This window comes from Stomoxys calcitrans, chromosome 1 (assembly GCF_963082655.1).
Source record: "Stomoxys calcitrans chromosome 1, idStoCalc2.1, whole genome shotgun sequence".
Classification (NCBI taxonomy): domain Eukaryota; kingdom Metazoa; phylum Arthropoda; class Insecta; order Diptera; family Muscidae; genus Stomoxys; species Stomoxys calcitrans.
In genome coordinates this window covers 68100896-68118032 of record NC_081552.1, presented here as the reverse complement: position 1 = coordinate 68118032, position 17137 = coordinate 68100896, and the positions used below count along the sequence as shown (strand labels likewise).

Here is a 17137-nt window from a genome sequence, read left to right as displayed (position 1 = left end):
ATCCGATTTGGTTGAAATTTTGCATGACGTATTTTATTCTTACTTCCAACAACTGTGTCAAATAAGGTTCAAATCGGTTCATAAGCTGATATATCTTCCACATAAACCGATCTGGATCTTGACATCTTGAGCCTCTAGAGGTCGCAATTATTATCCGATTTGCCTGAAATTTCGTACGACGGATCCTCTCATGACCATCAACATACGTGTTTATTACGGTCTGAATCGGTCTATAGCCTGATACAACGCCCATATAAAACGATCTCTCTATTTTACTTCTTGAGCCCCCAAAGGGCGCAATTCTTAGTCAAATTGGCTGACATTTTACACAGGTCTCAAACATATAATTTAATTGTGGTCCAAAGCGGACCATATCTTAATATCGCTCTAATATCAGAGCAAATCTTTTCTTATATCCTGTTTTGCCAAAGAAGAGATGCCGGGAAAAGAATTCGACAAATGCGATCCATGGAGGAGGGTATATAAGATTCGACCCGGCCGAACTTAGCACGCTTTTACCTGTTTTAGTTTCCAATCCGCTGGGTTTAACTTCGTTTGCCTTTGACATCCATTAATGACAATTTTTTTAATGTAAATGAATTTCGGATATCCTTTTTGTAAGCAAAGTACACAGAAAAAATAAAAATCGATTTCATCTCGAAATTAATTGATCCATTTAATTTTAATTTTTTTTTAATTTTTAATTACTTTTTATATTTAAACTAGCTGACCCGGGCCCGCTCCGCTGCGCATTCTTTTACTTTATATGGAACAAGGTTTTAATTGCAATATTTTTTTTGCCAATTAAAGAGTTTTTAGTGAAATACCATGCAACGAAAATAATATACCGCTTGACAAACAGTTTAACAATATAAGTACCTTTATCTGAATCCCATATGATCTTTATTGGCCTACAAATTCAAGTTTGGATGCAAGGTGTACTCAATTTTAAATACTTCATTTGAGCTCGATGTCTGATGTCTGATTTAGTGGTGTTTTTGGGGGATAGGTGGTCCCCCAGATACTTGGCCCTGAAGAAATATCAACATCGTGCTCTTCTTTCAAATACCATTTATTTAAACCCCATATTGCCATTGGTTTAGAGGAGTTTAAACGATAAGGTGTCCCCCAAACACATGTCCCCAAAATAGGTTATCCAATTCTTTTTCTAATCTCAGATACATTTCATTTGAGCCACATATTTGCATTGTCGAAAAATTCAAATCAGCAACGTGCTCTATTCTTATATATCTATATATCATTTATTTGAACCCCATATTGCCATTGGCCTCGAAATTGGATATAAAATTCGTTTTCAAATTTCATTTAAACTTCTTAGTGAAAGTCAGCAAGTTTGGGGTATTGGCCCTAAAAACTATAAATATTTAGTACCATATATATACATATATATATATATATATATATATATATATATATATATATATATATATATATATATATATATATATATATATATATATATATATATATATATTTTGGATTCGTGTTCCTCTTTAAAACCCCTCTTATTTGAGCCTCATATTACAATAGTCAGCAAATACTTACTATTTTGGTGGTGTTGTGGGGGTGTGGTGGCCCCATAAACACTTTTCCCGATTATTGATATCAAATTCCTGCTTTACTCCCAAAGACCTTTCATTTGTCCAGTTTGGGGGGTGTTTTGGGGAAGGGGTGGACCCCCAGAAATTTGGTCCCACATTTGGATATCAGATTCGTATTCTACTTGCAAATACCTTTCATTTGAGTCCCATATTGCCATGGTCGGTAAATATGTCCGATTTAGGGGAGTTTTGGGGCTTGGGGGGGCCCCCTAGCACTTGATCCGACAGTTGGATATCAGATACGTTTTCTTATCCTAAATACCTTTCATTTGAGTCCCACATTGTCGTGATTGCTCTAAATATATGTTTGGTAGGTTTTAGGGTGGGGCGGTCCCCCTAGGTACCCCATCCGAAATTTGGATACCAAATTTCTCTTAAATCGCACCACCCACCTCTGAGATCTGGCGTTTCTGAAAATAAGGGGAAAGGGGGAGGGTCCGCCCCCTCTTCAGATATCAAAAAAAGTAGTACCCTATTTTCACCACGGGGTCATTATGCACCATCTGTGAAAATTTCAAGAAAATCGGTTCAGCCGTTTCTGAGTCTATAAGGACCACACAAACATACAAACAAACACAAATTGATTTTTATATATAAGGTTTTTTAAGATTCAATAAAAAAAATGTTTGAATCGATTAATTTTCTTATTGAAAATTTCAATTACGACGGTAAAAGCGTGCTAAGTTCGGCCCGGCCAGACCGGACCTCGGGTATATATGTAAACCATATTATGTCCCCATAGAAGCTATATCGAAATATGGTCCGATTTAGACCAAATTCGGCACGGACATTGAGTGGTCTAATAAGTAAAAGTCATTGTTCAGTTTTGTAGAACAAAATATTGGTCATTTTGGTAGCTATATCCGACACGGATGTCGAAAAGCGTGGCATAAGTCACTATGTCAAATTTCAGAGAAATCGGATTATAAATGCGCCTTTTATGAGGCCAAGGTTTAAATCGGCTTATAAGGCAGCTATATCCAAACCTGAACCGATCTGGGCTAAATTAAAGATGTCGAAGGGCCAAACACAACTCACTGTCCCAAATTTCGGTGAAATCGGACAATAAATGCATCTTTTATGGGCCCAAGACCTTCAATGGAGAGAACGGTCTGTATGGCAGCTATATTCGAATCTGAATAAATCTGGGCCAAATTGAAGAGGGATGTCGAGGGCTCTAACACAACTCACTGTCTCAAATTTCAGCGACATCGGACAATAAATGCCTCTTTTATGGGCTCAAAACCTTAAAACGAGAGATTGGTCAGTAGGCAGCTGTATCCAAATCTGGACCGATCTGGACCAAATTGCAGAAGGATGTCGAAGGGCCTAACACAACTCATTGTCTCAAATTTCGGTGGCTTTATGGGCCCAAAACCTTAAATCGAGAGATCAGTCTATGTGGCAGCAACATCCAAATCTGGGTCGATCTAAGCCAAATTGCAGAAGGATATCGAGGGGTCTAACACAACTCAATATCCCAAATTTTGGCGAAATCCGACAATAAGTGCGCCTTTTATGGGCCCAAGATCTTCAATCAAGAGATCGGTCTTTATGGGGCTTTATCAAGATATTGTCCGATATAACCCATCTTCGAACTCAACCTGCCTATGGTCAAAACAAGAATCTGTGCAAAGTTTTAGCTCAATATCTCTATTTTTAGGGACTGGATCGTGATTTCAAAAGACAGACGGACGGACATGGCTAGATCGTCTTAGATTTTTACGACGGTCAAGAATATATATACTTTATAGGCTCGGAAATAGATATTTCGATGTGTTGCAAACAGAAAATATGAATATACCCCCATCCTTCGGCGGTGGGTATAAAAATGATTGATTCAAATAATTTTTTAATTGACAAAATTTTTGTTTCCAATTGAATTTTTAATTGAAAAAATGTTCCTGATTATTTTTTTCTGTGTAGGTACGAATCCATTTTTTCTTCATCCAGGCTGTCCACAGAAAAAACCCAATATGGTTTTAATATATATATATATTTTTTTTAATATAAGGCGAGGCTAATATTATTTAAAACAAGTCAGGATACGCCAAAGTAGGGCATAGCGGACTATTTGATATTCTACACCGCATTGGGCTATAAATGCTAAATCTTCCAAATTAAAATTTGTTACATTTGGAGGGTACATATTTATCTTAGCTTTATCTAAATCTAATTCGATTTCTAAGGAATTCACCAGAAGAGTAAAAGAAACTGTGTCAATTTTAACGGGGATCTGTAAACAAATGACGATATTATTACAGTATTAATCAAAATTGGAAGGAAATATACATATATGGATTAGGTTTAGGTAAGAGTGGCAGTCCTTTACAGACTCAATCAGACAATTTTAGTCCATTGTGATACCACAGTAGCGACAGACCAAGACCTCTGGTGTGAATCGAACCCACGGTCCAGCACTGGCGTGGTAAGGGAATTCCTTGTGCCAAATTTCTTGAGAATAGTTTAACAAGTGACCATATTGTTTTAATATTAATCCAAATTTGGCTCTAGGCCAAAAAATATGCATCTGCAAAATTTGAAGATGATCGGATGGACATTTTGACCTGTACTTTGTACACAAATTAACATGGACAGACACACACACAACTAAATCGAATCAGAAAGCGATTCTGAGTCGATACGAATACTTCTCAATGGGTCTCTCTATCTTTTCCTTCTGGATGTTACAAACAAATGCAACCTTTACCACTGTAGTGGTTTAGAGCATAAAAATTATCCTCAATGAATTTGAAGAAATAAGAGAAATGTTTATTTATGCAAAAAAAAAAAAATAATTAAGACATCTAGGAGTTATCAGAAACGGACTGGACTTAAATATGCTTAAATTTTTATTTTTCACCAAAATATAGTTTTAAGTTCTCTGGATTGAAAGTCCTAATCTTAAAAATTCTATATCTTATTCGTGAGTTTAGCATTCTTTATGAATTGCAATCATCTCAGGCAATGCTGTGCAACTTTTTCACAGTTATTTATATTATAACAACCACAAAAATGATGTGCTCTTTTTCACAATGAATAATTAATAATTACTATATTCTACACAATAGAAGTCACTCAGCCTTAACCCTTTAAAGACGAATGGAAGAACAATATGTCCCATTTTGTATTTTTGCTCTAACATCCACATGTATTAATGGAAAATTTGCATTAAATTGACAGAGAAGCAATGAGGGCATAAAATTCCGTCACAAAAATTTTATATAATTTTCCCGTTTCGTTTTGGTAAGATGTCAAACACAAAAATTGTTATTATCTTTTGGATTTCTTAAAAATGTCCAGACTAAGAAGCTAAAGTTTTATTATTATTGGTGTCAATGCATCCTCTATTAGTTAATTTGTACATCAATTGATTTGGTGATGTGCCTTTCTCTTTTTACTTACAACACGGAAGGGACATTCGTCCTCAAAGGGGAAATAAAAGGGTAAAAATCTGCTTTCGGCTTTTGCTTACACTCAACAAAATTTGTTATTTACAACAGCAAAAATGTTTGTTAAAACAGCAGTTTTTGTCTTCTGAAAATGGGAAAGCAGACATTATTGCTGTTTCAGCATACATAGGGATGCTGTATTAGCAAACATTTCGGTCCGCTAAATCAGCAAACAAAATCTGCTGTTTTAGGTACAAAAATCTGTTGAAAACAAAGTGAATGCTATTTTTTATGTTTGCCTGTTAATTGTTTTGATTACTTTAGGCGTTTTTTTTAGAAATTATTTTAGAAATATTATTGGAAGATATGATCTTAATTTGTGGAATTTTACTGTACAGAAGCTACCCGATCTATCCATTGGTATACATTTCGAAATGGGGCTGAGCTCGCTCGGATTTTTTGTTATTGCTCCACTAATATGTACATGACTGACATGACCTTTTGCTTCTAAATTTAGAAAAAAAGGTTATGGAAAGTGTGATTATAAACATCCTCTGAGACACACATTTACATTTACATTAGTATTTTACTTTTTCTTTCATAATGAAGCAGCAGTCATTTTCAGCAAACAACAGACTTTTCAGCAGTCAGCCTACTGCTCTGAAATTGCAGAACTACTGCTGTAGTAGCAGAACTACTGCTGTAATAGCAGAACTACTGCTATAATAGCAGCAAAATTAACTAATAATATTCAGCAGATAGTGTTTGCTATTTTCAGCAAACTTTTTTTATTCATACAAATACTAAAAAATACATTAACTAATAGAGCAATAAAGCAATAAAATTAACTAAATTAGAGTGCCTAAGGGTCCTACGAAGTGCAATTTTCTGTTGGAATAGTTATCATTTCAGTAGCTAATATAATTGCAACGGAAACTCTTTAAAGCAGTATCAGCGTTAAATTTCGGACTTTGACAGCGAGTTTTGCAAAGGATTACGAATGGTTAGATGATATATTCCATGTAATAGCATAGAGCTGTTGAAAAATGTAGCGCAATATAGATCTAAGCCAATGCCTGTTGGGTCAGCCGCCATTTTCAATATTTTTGACATGCCAAGGCCGAAGTTTAAGGCGAAAAATCCATTTTATATTCATCGCCATATGAAAAAATGTTTACTCGTCTCGCCTAAAAAATCGATTTCCGACCATACTTGATATATATTCTTGATTGTGTTGATATTCTTTTTCGCCCCATGTGTCCCTCGGTCTGTCAAAGTCATGATAGCGTATGAGCGAAAAATGGGGCACAAAGCAGAAGCGAAATCTTAAGTTAAGCATTCATAGTACACTTGTTGTCTCCAATACCCAAACCAGATACGGCCGAGATAGTTCTATAAATACAGATAACTAATTTTTATCAGATTTGCACGATTGTTTTATGAGTAAGCATTAGTAACATTATTACCATTTTGGCGACACTTCACTTAGTAACGAATATGCAAAAAAAATCAAAACTTTACCAAGCGGTTAATTCTTCATCCTCAAAGGGTTAATAAAGCTTTCATTTGAGCAAATGTGGGTTAATTTGTGGCATAACAACAAATAAGGCTTTTGGTAAAGGTTTGTAGTTCAGATTATTAAATGGCAAATTAAAAAGGAAAAACTTTAAATGTTTCCGGAAAAATGGTCTAAGCAGGAAATGAAAACGTATAAGATTAAATATTTTTGTTTAAAAAACCCTGATATTACCGGTGTGTTTGTTATGCTGTTACATTATTAACTAAAATATCATTTACAAGTTCATAACTTACCGATTTACAATCTCTCCCTTTCTCCTTCTGTCTCTCCTATCACTACTGTTTCATGTTAATGTTTCTAAAGGGTGATTTTTTTGAGGTTAGGATTTTCATGCATTAGTATTTGACAGATCACGTGGGATTTCAAACATGGTGTCAAAGAGAAAGATGCTCAGTATGCTTTGACATTTCATCATGAATAGACTTACTAACGAGCAACGCTTGCAAATCATTGAATTTTATTACCAAAATCAGTGTTCGGTTCGAAATGTGTTCATTCACCGTAACGTTGCGTCCAACAGCATCTTTGAAAAAATACGGTCCAATGATTCCACCAGCGTACAAACCACACCAAACAGTGCATTTTTCGGGATGCATGGGCAGTTCTTGAACGGCTTCTGGTTGCTCTTCACTCCAAATGCGGCAATTTTGCTTATTTACGTAGCCATTCAACCAGAAATGAGCCTCATCGCTGAACGGTGAATGAACACATTTCGAACCGAACACTGATTTTGGTAATAAAATTCAATGATTTGCAAGCGTTGCTCGTTAGTAAGTCTATTCATGATGAAATGTCAAAGCATACTGAGCATCTTTCTCTTTGACACCATGTCTGAAATCCCACGTGATCTGTCAAATACTAATGCATGAAAATCCTAACCTCAAAAAAATCACCCTTTACAAATGTATGCATCTATACAAAAGAAGATTTAATTTAATGCACAGGATGTATTTATAAAGGCCACATCTAAAAATTTTAAACTTTTTTCATACCAGAAAATTTATTTTTTCCCTTTCCACAAAGTAGCATAATGCAGTTGCGCCAGTATTTCCCAGAATGCATTTCATGCTAATTCATAGAAAGTCTATAGAGTGGATAAGTAAAAGATTAACGGGTGGCTATGTAAACAAAAACAAGTTCGGCCCGGCCGAATCTTGGGAACCCACCACCATGGATTCTGCTAAAATATGGGAGCTATATCTAGTTATAGACCGAATTAGACTGTACTTGGCGCAGTTGTTGAGAGCCATAACAGGACAGTATATGCAAAATTTCAGGCAGTTCGGATCAAAGTCAAATCGGGAGATTGGTTTATATGGGAGCTATATCAGGTTCTTGACCGAATTGAACCGTACTTAGCACAGTTGTTGGGAGTCATAACTGAACACCATGTGCAAAATTTCAGCCAAATCGGACATTATGGCTTCTATGGGCTCAAGAAGTCAAATCGGCAGATCGATTTATATTGATTGGAGCTTTATCAGGTTCTTGACCGAATTGAAGCGTACTTGACACAGTTGTTGGAAGTCATAACAGAACACCATGTACAAAATTTCAACCAAATCGGATAAAAGTTGCGGCTTCCAGGGACTCATGAAGTCAAATTGGGAGATCAGTTTATATGGGAGCTATATCCAAATCTGAACCGATATGGCCTATTTACAATCCCCAACGACCTACGTCAATATAAGGTATCTGTGCTAAATTTCAAGCGGTTAGCTCTATGCGCTCGACCGCTATCGTGATTTCGATAGACGGACATGGCTAGTTCGAGTCAGAATTTCGAGACCATCGAGAACACAAGAATATTTCGAGGTATTACAAACGGAATGACTAGATTAGTATACCCCCATCCTATGGTGGTGGGTATAAAAAAAAGTAAGGACGGACTAAAGTCGGGCGAAGCCGACCTTTTGATAGTCGTCAAAACTAAAAATTGTATAAATTTGATATCTAGAATTTCGACCAAATTGCGTAAATATTGTACGAGCTATAAAGTAAATCGTTGTGCAAATTTTTGAGAAGGTCGATTGATAAATGCTTTAGCAAATGCCTTAAAAGTGAATTAAAAGGGGAATTTAGGAGTTATAAAAACATGATGCAAATTATAAGCATATACGGCGATAGTTGGATCCAATTTTTATCTGATATGTTTTCCATCAAAAAATGATTTTCGATCGATTTTAATCAATTAGCGACATCATTTAAGCATAAGGGTACAAAAAGAAACTAATGAAATGGCAAATTGATTCAAATACATGGCACTAAACAATTATTTGTCTTAAAAGAATAAAGAAACGATCTATTGTTTATTGTGCCTAACAACATAATATAAAAAGTGTACTGAATAATGGATGATATATTGTTTAGTTTCATCCAAAACTTAATACCGACTCGAACAAAATTTCAATCTCCTAAGAAAACGTTGGAAAAAACTTGTTAGTACCTACTGGTATTTGGTACTTTTTGGTACCTTTTAGTACTTTAACGTACGAATATCACCAAAACCCTTCTAATCTCGTGCTTATGACCCAGGACCAACCAAATTTCATGATTGTAGTCTAAACGGCTTAAGGCTGGACGTTGATCAGACAGTCAGTCAGTCAATCATGCTTCTCTTTTATATATATAGATTTAGTTTTGCAAAACATCAATCATTCACTCCAAAAAAAATCATTTTTACACATATAGAGAATTAAAAACACTAAAAAAGAGTAACTCACATATAGCACTACGAATCACAGCAGCGTACCTCAGTTTAAAAAAGATCTTCTTGTTATTATACCCTCCACCATAAGATGGGGGGTATACTAATTTCGTCATTCTGTTTGTAACTACTCGAAATATTCGTCTGAGACCCCATAAAGTATATATATTCTTGATCGTCGCGACATTTTATGTCGATCTAGCCATGTCCGTCCGTCTGTCCGTCCGTCTGTCCGTCCGTCCGTCCGTCTGTCCGTCCGTCCGTCCGTCTGTCCGTCCGTCCGTCCGTCCGTCCGTCTGTCTGTCGAAAGCACGCTAACATCCGAAGGAGTAAAGCTAGTCGCTTGAAATTTTGCACAAATACTTCTTATAAGTGTAGGTCGGTTGGTATTGTAAATGGGCCATATCGGTCCATGTTTTGATATAGCTGACATATAAACCGATCTAGGGTCTTGACTTCTTGAGCCTCTAGAGTGCGCAATTCTTATCCGATTGAAATGAAATTTTGCACGACGTTTTTTGTTATTATATCCAACAACTGTGCCAAGTATGGTTCAAATCGGTTTATAACCTGATATAGCTGCCATATAAACCGATCTTGGGTCTTGACTTCTTGAGCCTCTAGCGTGCGCAATTCTTATCCGATCAGAATGAAATTTTGCACGACGTGGCTTGTTATGATATCCAACAACTGTGCCAAGTATGGTTTAAATCGGTCCATAACCTGATATAGCTGCCATATAAACCGATCTTGGGTCTTGACTTCTTGAGCCTCTAGAGTTCGCAATTCTTATCCGATTGAAATGAAATTTTGCACGACGTGTTTTGTTATTATATCCAACAACTGTGCTTAATACGGTTGAAATCGGTCCATAACCTGATATAGCTGTCATATAAACAGATCTGGGGATTTGACTTCTTGAGCTTCTAGAGGGCGCAATTCCTATCCGATTTGGCTGAAATTTTGCATGACGTATTTTATTTTTACTTTCAACAACTGTGTCAAATAAGGTTAAAATCGGTTCATAACCTGATATAGCTGCCATATAAACCGATCTGGGATCTTGACCCCTAGAGGTCGCAATTATTATCCGATATGCCTGAAATTTTGTACGACGGATCCTCTCATGACCATCAACAAACGTGTTTATTATGTTCTGAATCGGTTTATAGCCCGATACAGATCCCATATAAATCGTTCTCTCTACTTTACTTCGTGAGCCCCAATGGGCGCAATTCTTATTCGAATTGGCTGAAATTTTACACAGGTCTCCAACATATAATTTAATTGTGGTCCAAAACGGACCATATCTTGATATCGTTTTAATAGCAGAGCAACTCTTTTCTTATATCCTTTTTAGCCTAAGAAGAGATGCCGGGAAAACAACTCGACAAATGCGATCCATGGTGGAGGGTATATAAGATTCGGCCCGGCCGAACTTAGCACGCCTTTACTTGTTGTGTTATAGGAATGACCCCAATTGATCTTGAAATGGAGCGACACAAAATCGATTATTTACGTCTAAACATTAAATCCATAAATCTCTTAAAGAAAAAATCTGCAATTTATTCTTGTTCACCCCTCAGCATTCAATTCTATTTTCAATGACCCAGGAAAGATCTAACGCTTTTCACAACCTCTCAATGTATGCTTTGATTTAAACTATTTAATAAGCCAATACGCTCTAAGCGTTTTTATTTTTTTGCTCTTTGTTTATTATTTCAACTTCTCCCAACCCAACTCATTTACACTCATACCCAAAGCGAAAATAATCCCTTGCCATGGCCAGTGATTATTTTGGTCGATTTTATTTTTACTTTGTTTCGCTTCAAAGAAGTGGACAACAAAATGGTACGAGCAAAAAATAACGTAAAGAAATAAAACAGAAATTTAGTTTTCAGGTATTTTAGGTCAATTTAACACTACATTAAATTTTACTTGTTAATTCAAGCAAACTTCAACCCACAAAATGACCAAAAAATACCACGATTTTATCTCAGTTGCCCTTCTCAGCATGCTAGTTTTCAAAATAAAGGATAAGGCCTTGGGCTAGGAGTTTATATGACCATTTCGTTGCAACTGATTGTCCCAAAAAGACTAGCGAAGATTTTTGCAAAATGACTCAAGGGCTATTTGATTATACTTTAATGTTTACGGCATACGTAAGGCAACATTGTCCTGTTTCCAGTTATACCTTTGGCGCCTGTAAGCCCTCTGTAAATGCCATCGTTTTGACTGGGACTGTAAAAATACCCAGTATGTGTCATCTGGACTTTGAGTAGGAAGAAATGTCTGTAAATTCCAAAGTATTTTCTGTTTGTTTTCAAATGCCAAACAGCCAACCACAAATGGCCCAAGTTTCGCCATGTCTAACTGCGTTCGGCCAAAAAGACCTGTAAAGAAAAATCAAACAGACCAATTTCCAAAATACAGCAGCAAATTATTTCAGACCGTACACAGCTGGTGCAACCACCACACAATGCCTTATCTGAAAACCATTCTTGCCAAACAAAAGGGTAAAAAGGATGAAATGTTTTTGTTTCCTGTTTTGGATGCTGCTAACCTTACAAAGCTTATGTTGCTTCAAATTTAATTATGGCAAAAGATTAAGGGAGAACAGAAACAAGCTAAAAATATCACAATTTAAAAAAATTGAATTGGTTTCAAAATTTGTCATGTTTTATTCAACAAAGGCAATAAAATGAAAATTCTCAAAGATATTTCACGTACAAAAGCAATGAAATCAAATGTGAACTCAACATAACTTTGATAAAAGTTAATAAAGGATGCTTTTTTAGCTATTATTTTCTTGGCAACACTGGTTTAAATAACTCACGCACGTTTCGTGTTCTGTTTCACTGTCAAACATCTTCAGTTTGGTATATAATTTAAACATGAATCGTCTTACAAACGAACAACGCTTGCAAATTATTGAATTTTACTATCAAATGGTGTGCTCTGTTAAGAAAGTTCATCGCGTTCATCATTGTGTTCAGCGACGAAGCTCATTTTTGGATCAATGGGTACGTAAATAAGCAGAATTGTCGATTTTGCAGTAAAGATCAGCCGGAAGCATTGCTAGAGCTATCAATGCATCCAGGAAAAGTCACAGTTTGGTGCGGTTCATGGGCTGGTGCCATCATTGGACCGTATTTCTTCAAAGATGATGCGAATCGTAACGTAACTGGGAATGGTGAGCGCTACCGCCTAGATCGTGTGATTTAACGCTTTTAAACTATTTTTTGTGGGGCTATGTTAAAGCTCATGTCTACACAATTATATGGACCGTACTATCGATTCAAATAAAGATTTCATGATTTTTTCTGAATTTTGTGTGTGTTTTTTTTTTTGAAAAACTTTCCTATAGCTCTTAAAATTCATCCTTTACATGCTCTTAAACTAATACTGAAAATAAGGTACAGCCTATTCTAGGCGCATGTCTGTTCTTTTTTTTATACAGATATAATACAGTGTATTATAACTTAGTGCATTTATTTGTAACACACAAAAGAAGGAAGAGAGCTAGACCCAATGATAAGTATATTGATCGACTCAGAAACACTTTTTAATTCGACTAAACTATGTCCATCTATCAGTAAATGTTAATTTGTGTACAAAGTATAGGTCGCAATGTTCGTTCGACTTTGACTAATATTGAAATAATTATGCCATTTGGTAAACAATTCTTTCGAAACTTTAAAGGAAGAAATTTCTGAATTTTGTAGAAATCGGTTCAGAATCAGATATAGCCCCCATGCATATATTCTCGAAGACTACCACGAGATTTAAGGAGTTTGATCGAAATCGGTTCAGTTTCCATAGTTTCAGTTTTGGTTTCCATAGTCATCGACCTATTTGCACTCAAATAGCCGTAGTTATTACAATTTTGAGCATATTTGCTCGAAATTTGATACTGATTGTTTATAAACCATCTGAAAACTTTCGCCTAAGTCAATCAAAATCTGTCAGAGTTGAATATAGCTCCCAATTTTCACTTACAGGATAGGTGAAGGATATTTTATCGGCTCCGCCCGACTTTTGCGTAAGGGTGTGAAATTGAAGTTGTTAGATAAAGTTGTTTTGTGAAAGTTGAGATTAAAACACAAAATTAAATCAATATAATTCCGGGAAGTTTGGGCAGATTTTAAAAATTTTACATCCAAAAAAAGCTTAGGGCGAGAAGAATCCGTTTCAGTCGGTTTCACTTCTATATCCTCATTTGTAAATACAATTTTGGCAAAAAATTTGATTGGCGTTTTTCGGGCATTTCTAGAAAGGATTTAAACTGAAAAGCGACTTTCAAAAGAAAGCCTTAGGGTACATGAAATCCCCAAAAATAAAACAATTTTTAAAATCATTATAGAAATCGAGATATTTTGTTTTTAAGGTTGGTCATACGAACCGCAGTTTGCACATCTCTGGTAGGAATTTTTTAAAATTTTTGGTATGTATGGTAAGGTAAGGAGGAGTACTGTTTTACCATATAATCAGCTTTTCAGTAGCTGACACATACACCCACAAAATGGAAGCCTACATTTTTGTATACTTTGTGGGCCACATTTTGGACATTTCTGGAGGAGATTAAAACAGAAAAGTGACCCTCAAATAATAATCTAGAGATACAAATATGCCGCTACGGAATTACAGCCAGCAAACGACGATATGCTAATTTAGCGCACGTAGATTTTTGCTTATAGAGACAACATTTACTATAATTAAAAGTAATTGCAATCAAATAAATCTCACATTAAGGTGTATAAAAATTTAAAACATTTAGTTTTATTCACTTATGGCAAGAAATCTCCAATACATGAAATGTCACCCTATTAAATTAAAGTTATAAAATATTGAATTTTTCCAAAAAAAATTATAAAATAAACAAAATTTTACAGATAAAGCAAGAAGAAATAAATCTTAACAATATTGCATCATAACATTTATGTTGGAGTGTGAAAAAGAGAAATTTCCAAAACATCTCTACAAGTGTGAACGATTGATGTTTTTTAAAACGTCATAAGCAAAACGAGTCAATGTAGTTATGTTTTGTTGTTTACAAACGTGATTCTTCAAAACTTCAACAAAATTTTATAATGCATCCATTTTTATAGCCACCACCATAAGATGGGGGTTGTACTAATCTAGTCATTCCGTTTGTAACACCTCGAAATATTCGTCTAAGACCCCATTAAGTATATATATTCTTGATCGTCTCGACGTTCTGAGTCGATCTATCCATGTCCGTTCGTCTGTTCTTCTATTTGCCCGTCTGTAGAAAGCATGGTAACATTCGAAGGAGTAAAACTAAGCGCATGAAATTTTGCACAAATACTGTTGGGATTGTATAGCTGACATCCCAAAATTTTGAGAAAATTCCCTCCCGAAATGTCCAAACTGCGGTTCGTATGACCAACCTTAAAAACAAAATGTCTCGATTTCTATGATTGATTTCAGAACAGTTTTTTATTTTGGGAATTCTGCTCCCTTAGGGCTTTCTTTTGAAACTCACTTTTGTGTTTTAATCTTTTCTAGAAATGCCCGAAAACGCCTTTCAAATTGTTTGCCAAAATTGTATGTCAATTCACAGCTTTACAAATGAAGATATAGACTAAAACGGCTTATTCACTTTTTTTAAGTATTCTTAGGACGTCGAACTTTTCAAAATCAGCCCGAAATTCGCGAAAATATATTGATTATAATTTTGTGTTTCAATCTCACCCATTCCTGGTTCAAAACAACTTTGACTTCACACCCTTCTTATGCCTTTTCCATTCCACTATTTTATTCTTTTCTTAATCTATTTAACGTAGTAGCCTCCATAATAATGACGTCCATTATGCAAATTCCATGTATCCATGTCACTTTTTATATGCAATACCCAGATGCTGAATTTACTTTTTGTGTTATTGCGATGTTATTGTAGTCATTAAGTTTCCTTTACTATGTTTATTATTTTAAGTTAAAAGTTGTACTAAAGACTCAAGAAATATAAACTTATTTTAACTTTTAATTCTATCCTATTTTTATCTTGTTATTTTCTTTTTAGGTAAGTTTCAAATAAATCGGCAAATAATGCTGCAAATTTTAATTGGTATGTTGTATATTTTGTTAAGCTTGACCATTTTGAAACAAAAGACGAGACAAAAATTAAATAAAAGTACAAAATGTTTAATCCGCTTCAACCATAAAAAATATAAACAAATATAATTTTGACCAAACTCGGCACGGACGTCGAACTTCTACTGAAATTCACTGTTTAAGGCGGTAAAACACCATACTGGTCTTTTTTTCCACCATATTCAGGAAGAATAGAATTGCAAAAATTTTAGCGAAATCGGGTAAAAAATTCGCCTTTATATGCCCATGAACTCAAATCAGGAGATCGGTTTATGTATAAGGCAGCTTTATCCAAAAATAGCCGTACATAGCTCACACCAAAATTCAGCAAAATCGAATGGTAAATTCACTCTTTATTGGAGCAGACCTTAAATCGGGAGATCGGTCTATATGTCAGCGTTATTCAAATCTGGACCAATCTGGGCCCAATTAAACACGTGAGCCGAACACAGCTTACTGAGCCAAATTTCTGCGAAATCTGATAATAATCGGTGCATTTAGGGGTCCAAGAACTTTAATTGGGAGATCGGTATATATGGAAGTTTATCCAAATATAGCTCGATCTTGAACCTACTCGATACGAATTTCGAGGGGACTAACACAACTCATTATGCTACATTTCAACGAAATCGGTTAATAAATTCACCTTTAATGGGCATAAAACCTTAAAACGAAAGATAGTTTTATATGGCAGCTATATCAAAATCTGGACCGATCTGGAACGTATTGGCCCACGACGACGAGGGGCAAAACACAACTCACTGTTTCAAATTTCAGGGAAATCGGACAATGCAAATGCAAATTTTGACCATGAATATTCCATTAAGGAGCATGGGCAAACTTCTCACATATCAATGAGTGCAGTCCGATTCAAGTTTAAGCTCAATGACAAGTGGCCTTCTTCTTATAGCCGAGTTCAAACGGTTTGCCGCAGTGCGACACCTCTTTGCCAGCATAAGGAGGGAAACCCACCGCTGAAATTTTTATTTCTGATGGTCTCGCCGGTAATCGAACGCAGGCGTTAGGCGTCATAGGCGGACATGCTAACCTCTGCGCTACGGTGGCCACCAATTGGACAATGCATGCGCCTAGTATGGCCCCAAGATCTTAAATCAAACGATCGGTATATAGGCAGTTATATCTAAAACTGAACCGATCTTATGCCGTATTGAACAGGGATGTCAAGGGGCCTAGCTCAACAGGCTGTCCTAAATTTCACCGAAATCGGATAATATATGAGGCTTTAATGCGCCTAAGAACTTAAATCGGCAGATCGGTTTATATGGGGCTTATATCAACACATAGTCCGATGTAGCCCATCTTCGAACTTATCCTGCGAATTGCTACAACAAAGCATCTTTTTTGGGAACTTGATATGTCAAAATTCGTAAACAGGGCGAAGAAAATGCAATTCGCCGTGACATTTAAAATTTTCGGCAATTTTGCTTAATTAATTTTTGAGTGACAAGCAAAAAAAAAAATTTTAAATTGTTCAAAATTCCTAACAGCTCCAGACAAAACCATGAGTATGGCAGGTTAAATTATAGTTCTCAATAGGTTGTTATAGCGGTAAACTAACTACCAAATAGCTACCAAGAATGCAGGGTCCAGATCCCTCTGTACGCACCCCATCTTAGTCGCAGAGTTCTTGGGTCTTGACACTCAACAGAATCAAGCAGACGAAAGATAGACCACAATAATCTGCTACAACAACAAGAATGCA

General features: G+C 35.7%; 2 protein-coding genes across 4 annotated transcripts in view; both read left to right on the top strand.

The window, feature by feature from the left end:
* LOC106093105 (serine-rich adhesin for platelets) overlaps positions 1–17137 on the top strand; it is a 742527-nt gene that overhangs the window by 313858 nt on the left and 411532 nt on the right. The gene's annotated exons all lie outside the window — the stretch shown is intronic.
* Positions 1–17137, top strand: part of LOC106090193 (putative uncharacterized protein DDB_G0271606) — a 539204-nt gene that overhangs the window by 484236 nt on the left and 37831 nt on the right. Inside the window, exon 3 of one of the 3 annotated variants that reach the window (XM_059370844.1) lies at positions 15344–15373. The exons of the other annotated variants lie outside the window; for them this stretch is intronic. Coding sequence (XP_059226827.1) covers positions 15344–15358 — 15 coding nt within the window. The 3' untranslated portion in view covers positions 15359–15373. Of the gene's footprint in view, positions 1–15343; positions 15374–17137 lie in introns of those variants that run through there. 3 annotated transcript variants of the gene reach the window in all.